The sequence below is a fragment of the Trichomonas vaginalis genome, chromosome III (genome assembly GCF_026262505.1).
Source record: "Trichomonas vaginalis G3 chromosome III, whole genome shotgun sequence".
Classification (NCBI taxonomy): Eukaryota; Parabasalia; order Trichomonadida; family Trichomonadidae; genus Trichomonas; species Trichomonas vaginalis.
The window spans coordinates 11,773,720-11,784,676 of NC_067205.1; the positions used below are offsets into that span (position 1 = coordinate 11,773,720).

The window sequence follows — 10,957 nt, forward strand, 5'->3', positions numbered from 1 at the left end:
TTTAACCTTTTATTTTCACCGAGTTCATCCGAAGATTGAACGTTAAATGCTCGTAAGTAAAAAGGATTGTTGTATTTGCGTACATTTTCTTTCAGTTCTTCCATTCTTTGCTGAATATTTTCATCTGATGTTGGAGTCTTTTGTATGTCGGCGAACATTTTCGATATTCTTCTACTATGTCAGCCGAATTTTTTTAGACTCTTGGAAATATTCCATATTCTCCGCATACTCTTGTTGAGGGTCAAGATTTTTCGGCTGTTCCAAATCTTCATCTAGTTCTGTGAAGTTAGTTTCCAAAGGAGGGGCTTGTTCGTTTCCTTCAGGCTCTTCTAGCTGTTGTTGCTGAACTATTTCTTCCATGTCTGGTTGTATCTGAACTTCTTCCTGTGGAGTTTCTTGTACCTCATCTGCTGGCATTTCATATATTCCGAGACCGTTTTCAACAATTTCCCTATCTACGTCATCCGCATTCATAAGCTTTTGTTCTTTCGTTTCCGTCTCTATTTTTTTACGCGTTTCATGACGAAAGTTGAATTGTCATTTAGCTCTGACATCAAATATCTCGGAGTAAATTCATCCATGTCATTTGGATGATATGCTATTAAATCATATCCCTTAGCGAGCTTGTATTTCCAGGTTTGAGATAATCCGTTTTGGTGCTGAGCCATAAAGCTAAATAGGTTCGGTCAGTTTTCCTTCCTTGAACTTTCTAATAGCTTCTTTATATCTGTCACTAAAGTCAACAGTATCTGGGAAACCACACTCTTCTTTAAGCATTTTTAAGAATTCTTGGTTTCCTTGTTCTCTACTTCTTTTATGTCCTTGCTCTGTTTGTGGTTGTTGCTGTGCTGGTTTTGTTGTTGTTGTGTTGGTTGTGGAGGTGGTTGTTGTGCTGGTTGTTGTGTTGGTTGTTGTGTTGGTTTTGGTGCATGCCTGTGTCTATGTCCATGTGACGATGTAAATGTTTTAGTAGTCCTGGTGCAGGTGCTTCTCTTGGAGGGTTTGGTGGTATATAAGTTCCACCAGCTGGCACATATGTTCCATCTGCAGCGTAATGTCCTACCTGACTTTTCGTTTTTAAGAAAGCATTTACTAGGTCTGTTTTGGTCTGTTGTAACTCTTTTTTCTTGACTTTTCACAACAGTTGCTCTAACGGCGTCATAGGCACTTTGAACTGCCTGTCTCGTTGCTGCATCTGTTATTTTCGTCATATTTTGTGCTACTTCTTTTAACTCTTTGTCGAAACCTTCAGACTTCAGTTTCTTTCCAGATGAGAAGTCGTTCACTTGTTTCACCTTACTATGAAGAGCTTCGAAGGCGTTCTTAAAGTCAGCATTCGTTAAAGCTTCATTTGAACTGTCTTCATCCGCTTGTATTTTTGTCCTTATTGACCCTATGAGTTGGCTGCTTTAGCGTTGGCTTGGGCATCTAACCAGTCATTGTTAGCTTTTATATATTCTGCGCTTTTCATTGCCTTTTGCATAGCCGCGTCGTTATTTTTACTTTCTTGTGCTAAGTTTTCATACTGTACGGTTTGGTTTTGCAACTGTAAAAGTTTTCTGCCTTTACATTTGCTTCAACTTCTTTTTTATACTCATCGCTATCCATATATGTCTTCAGGGCTTTTTGTTTTATCTCTTCATCTTTCAGTATTTTATATTGAGTAGTATGGTTTTTCAAATTTATGACATCTTGTTCCATTTTTGCTACTTCTGCTGCTTTTTCTGACACTTTTTTTGCATATTCCTCTGTACTTAGTTCTTTCAGTTGTTCTTCTTTCTTCTTTTTCTCTACGTTTAACTCATTTAGTTTCTTTGTGTGTCTGTCATATTCTAGTTTCTTTTCGTTTTCACTTATTTGCTTCTGTATGTCTATGTTTGACTTTTTGACATCTGTTATTTGATTTTTGAGTGAACTCAAATTCATTTGACTTTGAGGGTTATAGGCTGTTCCGTCTGCAGCTCCACCATAGCCTGCCATTTTCGCTAAAAGTGCCGCTCTTAAACCTCCACTCTGTGCACCAAGAACTCGGTTTAAAAGCATAGGATTGCTTGACATTTGTTGCAACATAGTGGGGTCATTCATCATTTGTTGTTGCAACTGTTGTTGTGGTGTTAGTCTTACTATTGGATGTTTCAATGCTCTCTTCCTCTTACGTATATTCTTACGTAGCTTACGTGGCATTTTAAGTGAAGTTAAAAAGCGGCTTTTGACAGATGTTTTATTGTGACTTCTTCGTAAAGACTTTGTTGAGATTTCTTCGTAAATGAGTGTAAATGACCCAAAAATATATTTTAGGGTAGAAGGGTATATCTAACCTCTTTTCTAACCTCTTTTCTACCCTCTTGAATTTTCATGAATTTCTTCGTAAAGACTTTGTTAAGACTTCTTCGTAAAGACTTTGTTGAGACTTCTTCGTAAAGACTTTGTTGAGACTTCTTCGTAAAGACTTTGTCAAGACTTCATCGTAAAGACTTTGTTGAGATTTCTTCGTAAATGACCCTAGTAGTATATTTTTGGTGTAAATTTCATGAAAATTCAAGAGGTTAGAAAGAGGTTAGATATACCCTTCTACCCTAAAATATATTTTTGGTGTAAATTTCATGAAAATTCAAGAGGTTAGAAAAGAGGTTAGATATACCCTTCTACCCTAAAATATATTTTTGGTGTAAATTTCATGAAAATTCAAGAGGTTAGAAAAGAGGTTAGATATACCCTTCTACCCTAAAATATATTTTTGGTGTAAATTTCATGAAAATTCAAGAGGGTAGAAAAGAGGTTAGAAAAGAGGTTAGATATACCCTTCTACCCTAAAATATATTTTTGGTGTAAATTTCATGAAAATTCAAGAGGGTAGAAAAGAGGTTAGAAAAGAGGTTAGATATACCCTTCTACCCTAAAATATATTTTTGGTGTAAATTTCATGAAAATTCAAGAGGGTAGAAAAGAGGTTAGAAAAGAGGTTAGATATACCCTTCTACCCTAAAATATATTTTTGGTGTAAATTTCATGAAAATTCAAGAGGGTAGAAAAGAGGTTAGAAAAGAGGTTAGATATACCCTTCTACCCTAAAATATATTTTTGGTGTAAATTTCATGAAAATTCTGAGTAAAATGACAGATGTTTATATGACACTTTCTCCGGTTTATAGGACCTCTCTCATATTCTAAACATCTTCGGGGCTAGAGGGCACGAAGTGCCTGGAAGCCCCACTACCTTTTTTTTTTTTTTTTTTTTTTTTTTTTGAATTATGCAAAATATGACTAAATAATTATAAATTTCAAGTTAAATTTTAATTTTGATAAATAATTTAAATTTCAAAATACCAAGTTCAGTTCGACTATGTATGTAGTAATTCCTCAATAAAGTGCCAAAACCCTATTAAAATATATGAACATTTTCAACATTTTAATGTTTTTATTTAAAAATTTGTTGGAATATGAGCTTCAAACAATTATTATGTAAATAAAAATAATTAAATATATGTATTTATTCGTATTACAACCGTAGTAAGTCGATTCTTCCTTTCTTCTACTGAGGTTTGAATTTGATTTCGAATTGTAAAGAGATTCAAAGGGAAAATACTAGCGGATAAAAACTACCTCCATGAAAGGGTCATAATGGACTCAAGTTGTATTTTTTGATATTTTTTGCTTTTCGAGCCTAAATAGGTAGCCAAGATAATGCCTAAAAATAAGGTTCTAAATTCTGAAGTTTACATGATCCTCTCGTGTGCACCCTTAAGATGTAGCAAATATCCTTTTGAAATTTGTTTTTGGAGATTTTGTATGATATTTCTCAATTCAAATGGAGAAATAAAATTAATAAATTGTGTTGCAAAAATTATTTTGACAAAATAATGTTATTTCCAATAAAAAAAATTATTAATTAAAATTGATTTTTTCGTCTTGGAATTTAAAGGCATCACCTCCAGGATGATAATAGGATTGTATTATTTTGGTTTTTCAATTAATTTTATTAAATTTTTTTATATAAGTCGTTACTATTGTATTCCAATTTATTTGCATCATGGTGTTATAAGAATTTGTTTTTAATTGCTCGATATTTTTATTTTTCTTGAAATTATTTATTACAGATTTGAAAATATTGCTTAATAATAAAGAAACCACCATTAATATAACCCGACTTAATGGAATCATATTACCTATTTAACCATTTGTAAAAGAAAAACAATGAATGAGAATTGCATTTTTTTATTATTACTATTTTGAATAATTTGAGAAAGAAACCGCCGATTTCAAAATATTCAAAATCAATGATCAATTTTTTTAATGTTCCCACCTTCAACTAAGCTTTATAAAGAATATTCTTATTTCTAAACTTTTAAAGATTATTTTGTATTTACAGTTGTTCATATTTTTTTAATGCTCTCTCTAAAATAATTATTATTAAAATGACGAGATTTTGAGCCAATTATTTTTCTCTCAATTTTTTTATATCATAAATTTTTACGCCACTGATTTATGAATACATGAACAATTTTCCTTTAAAATTTAGTTATGGACCTTGAATATAAAGCAGTGTTCATCATTGATAAATCATATTCAATTTTAATGACCAAATTTACAATTTTTTTTGTTCCTTCAGACAAATAAAGCATTATCAACAATCAAAATCTATCTATTTATGAATGATATGTATATTTATAGCATAACGAATTCAAAAAAACAAAACATTGTTTGTTCATCAAATTTAAAGGAAAAAATCTCCTAAGTTACAAAATAATAATAATCTAATGGATAATGAACAATAACTTGAGTAAATGAAGCTAAAAATTTATAAAATAAAACTTTTATTTTCAAATTAACTTTTTTATAAAGGAAAACGCATTCATATCTATTTTCTATCTCTATTTCAAGAAGAGAGATGAAATTCTTAAAAAGTTACTAATTTATTTCAAAACGAACTCAAGGTATGATTATCAATATTTAATAATCTAAGTATCTCATTATTAACTAACCCTGATTTCCAAAATAGAATAAATCAACTTTTCAAAGTTCACCTTACATATCGGTATATTATTCTGAATTACAATACAAAACTTTTGAATTCAAATTCTTGACACTTGAATAATCTTACTATTTTGAAATATTATGTAGGTACAAATAAAACTTCCGGATAAGTTCATCGTAATTCGGTATTTTGAATTAATTTCTTTTCTATTGAAAATCACAAATCTTAATTCGACCAATTTTAGAATTTGGTTTGTCTTATGTTCTAATAAAGATAATGATAAATCCCTGCGTGAAATTCAAAAATACTCTTCAATTATTTTGAAATTATATTCAAAATCTCGAATAACTGTTTTTTCACCACAAAAAATAAAAATTCAAAAGAAATCGGTAAATGCTAAAATGATATCACATTCATTCTTACATATATTTTTTACAAAAATTCTGACTTTAAATAATCGTTTATTTCCAATATATTCTTGTCTTTTATTAAAATAATTGACGCTCATATGAATCGCTACACCAATCAAAATAATCATATCAAAAGTTATTTCAGAGAAATGTCATTTTTCTTTCCTTATCTTATCCTCTTTTATCCATCAATGTCTTCATTTCCATATTCAAAAAGGAAATCGCCAAAAGACGTTGATGGGTATGATCCTCAGAAAGATGTTTATGAAGATGATGTAGATCCTGAGGTAGATAATGCAGATTATAATTATCAAGATTCGATGTTTAATGATGAAGATTCAAATCTTTCAAACTTTAAAAGAACCAGAATCCGTAAAAAAGGAAGAAAAGCAAGATTTCAAGTTGATTTATATCTCAGGGATCAGCAAATTATGGTCAATCAAGCAATAGCAGTAAACCATCAAACACAAAATAGTCATTATATAGAAAGCCAGCAAAACCCGTGTCAAGAAATACGAGCAGCAATAATTCCAACATCCAATCGGCACAATTTTATGACCGACTTAGAATCAGTTGGTCCAAATCATATTCCCAATGTAATCGATATTGTTCCAAGAGGATTTCATTGATATTACAACCACTTTTGTTAATAAATGTTTATATGAATATACTTAGTCAATTCTTAGGGAATGTGAAAGTTTTTAAATAGATTTTCTTCATTTTACGTATAATTTGGCTACATTTCAAAGTTTCAATTAAATATATAGTATCTTTTTATAAAATTATAGTTTAGCAATGTATTTCATAGCTAGTAGCAACTAATAATTTATGAGATTGTATTACAATTTTTAAAATAATCTGAGTTTCAGAAAAATTTCAAAATTGGAAACAAAATTCAGTTTTGATAAATGTAAATAATGTCCTATTCATGATTTCGAATCTCTAATTCAATCAAAAACAAATTCTCAAATAATCCTTTTGATTTTGGAAATTAAGGCACAATCATATATGAGTAATATTCTTTGAAATTTCTGCACTTTGGTTCGGAATGAAAAGTGACATAATCACAAAATTTCAATAAAATATTCAGACAATTTGGTCTTTAAAAATCTCGAGGATGTTTTATTGTCGTCTGGGAAAAGTGACAAAATTATTATTGTCGTCTAAAAAGGTGACAAATTATTATTGTCGTCTGGAAAAGTGACAAAATTATCATTGTCGTCTAAAAAATAGATTTTTCAAGCATGTTTCGGTACCTAAATAAAGGAAGAACATCAATTCCATCTATGTATATAGTATGCAAACACGCATGATATATGGAGTAGCTCTTTATCTGGCTAAAAATCCTATTATTTGAAAATTCGCATTGTCGTCTAAAACCGCCAGACGACAATAATAATACCCCAAAAATCTCTCATTTCAATTTATAATCTGTTTTCTTATTTCTCGAATTTTGCTTTCTAACTCAAGAACTAAATCATTTAAACTTTTAAAAATTTATCATTTTAGTTATCTTTAAATTTCATACAAATATTAAAAATAATTTAATTGAATCCCAAAAATAATACCTTTTTTATCAGGTGATTAAAACAGATGCATTACTAAATATTATCAGTTGAACTCTACAGAAATTAATTTTTTCTTATACAAACTCAACTTTGTTGTTATTGATATCAACTAAGTATCGATATTAAAGTAATGGCGATCATTTATGATTGATGGTTGTTGAATTTTCAGTTTATACAGAATTTCGATAAAATCATCTTCAGCTTAAAAATAAACGCATATTACTTATCATTCTCTTGGGAATGTGACACATCCAATTAAAATACATGGTTTTAAATGATCTAAACAGGAAAGTTCTTTTTGTTATAAACTCATAGAATATTTTGTGAAAAACAATAAACATTTTTTTATTCACCATTGTATTTTCTTTGAAAACCATGAATTAATAAGCGAACGGATTACGATTAATCTATGTTAACATTATTAATTGTTCATTGCGGAAGTATTTTAACCAAATACTTCTATGAATCAACCAATGGAAACATCTCTGCAGGAATCTATGAGTTTCATTTGTACGGCGGAACAGGAGGAGATGCATACTCTGATGGCATCCTCCAAAGTAACCACGGAGGAAGAGGTTCCTATATTAAATATAGATTTCGTGTTGAGCATAGTGAATCTTATGAAATAATAATTGGTGGAAATGGTCATTCAGGGCCTGTCGGAGTCAATCACTTTGGACTTCCTAACGGAGGAAATTCCGGAAATAGTCCGTCTAATTTGAATGGTGTTGGTTCTGGTGCAGGTTCAACGATTTTGAAACTTGGGGGCCAAGTTGTTGCAGTTGCAGCTGGTGGAGGAGGTGCTGCTATGAACTTTGGAGGCTCCCCAGGTGGTGGCATCGGCTACAACTATCGATATGTGAATAATACTTGGATCAAAAATTTTGACTCAATGTATTTCCTCGATACTGGTTTCGGAGGAAATGGTACTGATAGTACTTGTTATCCGGGTTCTGGTGGAGGAGGAGGATATAAAGGAGGAATTGGTGGTAATGGGACTTGCATCACTCCTTATTATAATATCCTCTCCACTAGCGGAACTTCTTTTGTTAATGAGAATTATAGATTGTATTTATCTTCTTTTGTAGTTGATGGTTTGCATTCTTATAAAGGAGATAACATGATGATATACTCATTATGTGGTAATAAGTGTACTAGCTGCAATACAAGTTTGAAATCACTAGATACATTTGTTGGATTTAAAATAGCGGATTATGATTGTTCATGCTTTCCATATAAACCGCTTTTAGATATGCCTAAATCCGGATCTCGCTCGCTCTTGCAAACATATAACGGTTTTATTTGTAATGTTTCTTGTCCTGTACACTTTTACCAAATCAATACTACATGTTTTAGTTGCACAAGTAATTGTGACTATTGTGATGATAATTTTACATGTTTGAAGTGTTCGTATCCATTCATTCGAAAAGGATATGAATGCGTGGACACTTGTGGAGAAGGCTATTATGTGACTTATGTTGATGAAAATAGAAATGGCAATCTTTTATATGAAAAACGATGTGAAAGATGTTCCCCTTATTGCATAGAGTGTGATGATTCCAAAACATGCAAAAGTTGCAAAGAAGGCCATAAATTGATAGATGGCTATTGCACTGAGGAATGTGAAGCGGGCTACTATGAAGAAAATGGAGAATGCAAAAAATGCCCAAAAGGTTGTTTAATATGTGAAAGTGATAAAAAATGCTTGGAATGTGATCAAAAGCTTGTTCTCGGAGCATATCAAGATGCAAATGTTTGCTATCCTACAAAAAATTCTCAATTCAAAAGAAAACTTTCTTTTTCAATAACAGTTACTTTGACATTGTGTAAATGATGAAAGTTTAATATATTTATTATGAATTTATGCTTTGTTTAACCTACAATTTCATTTTAATAACGATGCAATAGAAGCATAATACTACATATAATTGTTAGGACATTCAGTAAGTTCAAACTACTGATACTTTCATAGATATAATTTATCATTATTTTATTTTGTATTTCCAGTAAATACATCTTAATTATTGCTAAATTTTTCTTTATATAGTTTGAATTTACGTTCTAACAATTTTTAACAATGAAATCAGGATGAAAAATTTAAAATAATAAATTAATACAGATTTAGAATAAGAACACAAATAAAATAAACATAAACTAAAATAATTATGGATTAACTGTGACGATGTCTGCAGCTGATGTATCCATATCGTTAAGTACGTCAGAAGTTGATGGATTCTCTGGGATCTTTGGAATCTTCACAAGTCCACATTTCGAACAGCATCCGCAGCATATACATAAAATAACAATAATAATTATCAAGGCAATAAAGCCTCCAAGGGTCAAAAAGATAACCAAATAAGACTTCAATAAACTGTCATCATTAGAAGTAACTAGAAATGTCTCGAAATTTGAGTTATCAGCGATCGAATAAATATAATTCTCTGATTGATTGAATTCACACTCAAAAACCATCGAGAGGTTATTATTATTTTTTGTTAATGAGAATGCAAGCAAGAAATCGGTATTGTTGTTAATATCTTGTAATGATATCTCGGTTCCATCATAATTAAAGAGTTTTTTAGAGATATCTGGGCTTGATTGTAACGACCGAGTATAATTCACACTATTTTCCATTGAGAAAATGATACAATTCTCATTCTTTTGAAAGTCAAGCATATTTTCATTGAAATTAGTATTAATTGTATATTTTGATGGACCAGTAAGATATCCTATATTTGAACATTTGGTTTCTGACTCTTTATTTACGAATTTTGATAAATCAAAAGCTGTGTAGCTAATTTCTATGTTTTTCTCAGATGTAACAAGTAAAAATCCAGGTGACTGATAACTAACAGCATAAGAATATTGTTTTCCCATCAAATTTATGATAATTTCTTTCTTTGAAACGTTTGTGAATGCAAATATCTTGTAATATCTCTCAAAACCATTCCTAATATGAAATGTTATGAATGTATCTTTAGGCACTTGCGCACAGACGTGCTCATCTAATAACTTCAACGTTCCAGGACCAATATTGATGGGCTCTGTCTTATTACAATGCTTCATATAACTATCTACTGGAAGACCACTATCGATTGATCTAAACAAATGAAGAATAGATGAGATCATTTTTGAAGAATGAATTTTTTAGCCTTGAAAATTTTGAAAGAATTCGAGTTTTTTTTAATAATCGTGTTAATAACACGAGTGCAATATAATTTATATTTTAAACGGGAATTTTCCGATAATCGTCAATTTTTTTAATCGCAAAAATAATTTTGTCGGAAATTTCTGAAATTTTATAAGTCAAGATTGTGAACTTTACAAAATAAATAGATAAATCTGAAATGTTTGTGTAAACCTCTCAATTTTATCGTCGGGGAAGCAACACAATTCCCTCAAAAATATTGAAAAAATATAGAAAATAAAATGAATTAAGATGTACTTAAAATGAGAAATAGATTATGCTATTAGATTTTAGAAAAAACAGACTTTTGATATAACTTTTGAGAATCTCATATAAAAAAAAGCATTTAAAAATAAATTTAAATATCTTATTTATTTTACTATTGTAAATATATTCTGAGATTTTTAAAAAAAAACACTTTTCATAAGTATTCAATATTTGAGAATACGGTCCAAAAAAAAATAGATTCTCTTATATTTGCTTATATAAAAGGAAACTCTCTATCAGATGCGAATGCATGAATTCAGCACCTCTGATAGAGAGTTTCCTCTTATATAAGCGGATCTTTTTCATGAGTTATTGTTAATATAAAAACATAAAACTACCAATATGAGAAATTAAACCCTGCGAGGCACCAGTCTAGAACTGGCGCTTCGCAGGGTTTAATTTCTCTTGACAAATGACAAAACTTGTTCGCAATTGTGAACCATTGCGAGCAAGTTTGCCAGATATCTGGAAGGAATTGCTCCTTATGATATATGCATTGTAACTGTATATATCATAAAGAGCAATTCCTTCAATTAAACGCAAAAACTTTG

General features: G+C 30.3%; 4 protein-coding genes and 1 pseudogene across 5 annotated transcripts, besides 2 other annotated features; 2 read left to right on the forward strand and 3 right to left on the reverse strand.

Moving 5' to 3' along the window:
* Positions 1 to 3,245: part of a mobile genetic element that runs on past the window's edge.
* Positions 213 to 1,483, reverse strand: TVAGG3_0684830 (annotated as a pseudogene). Its single transcript has one exon. A coding segment is annotated over exon 1 (1,271 nt).
* TVAGG3_0684840 (protein of unknown function, DUF4106 family) lies at positions 1,863 to 2,184 on the reverse strand (the record flags this gene model as incomplete). The annotated part of the gene is made up of 1 exon (XM_051242815.1): positions 1,863 to 2,184. A coding segment is annotated over one exon (322 nt), but the record flags the coding sequence as incomplete, so codon positions are not given.
* Positions 3,246 to 5,549: 2,304 nt separating the features above from the next.
* On the forward strand, positions 5,550 to 6,110 carry TVAGG3_0684850 (uncharacterized protein; the record flags this gene model as incomplete). The annotated part of the gene is made up of 1 exon (XM_001306938.1): positions 5,576 to 6,013. One exon carries the CDS (start codon positions 5,576 to 5,578, stop codon positions 6,011 to 6,013), a length of 438 nt encoding a protein of 145 aa, XP_001306939.1.
* Positions 6,111 to 7,361: 1,251 nt separating this feature from the next.
* TVAGG3_0684860 (serine-type endopeptidase protein) lies at positions 7,362 to 8,786 on the forward strand (the record flags this gene model as incomplete). Its single annotated transcript, XM_001306939.1, has 1 exon — positions 7,362 to 8,786. The coding sequence occupies one exon, from the start codon at positions 7,362 to 7,364 to the stop codon at positions 8,784 to 8,786; it is 1,425 nt and encodes a 474-aa protein (XP_001306940.1).
* A 214-nt stretch (positions 8,787 to 9,000) lies between these two features.
* Positions 9,001 to 10,195, reverse strand: TVAGG3_0684870 (uncharacterized protein; the record flags this gene model as incomplete). Its single annotated transcript, XM_001306940.1, has 1 exon — positions 9,116 to 10,081. The coding sequence occupies one exon, from the start codon at positions 10,079 to 10,081 to the stop codon at positions 9,116 to 9,118; it is 966 nt and encodes a 321-aa protein (XP_001306941.1).
* Positions 10,196 to 10,824: 629 nt separating this feature from the next.
* Positions 10,825 to 10,957: part of a mobile genetic element that runs on past the window's edge.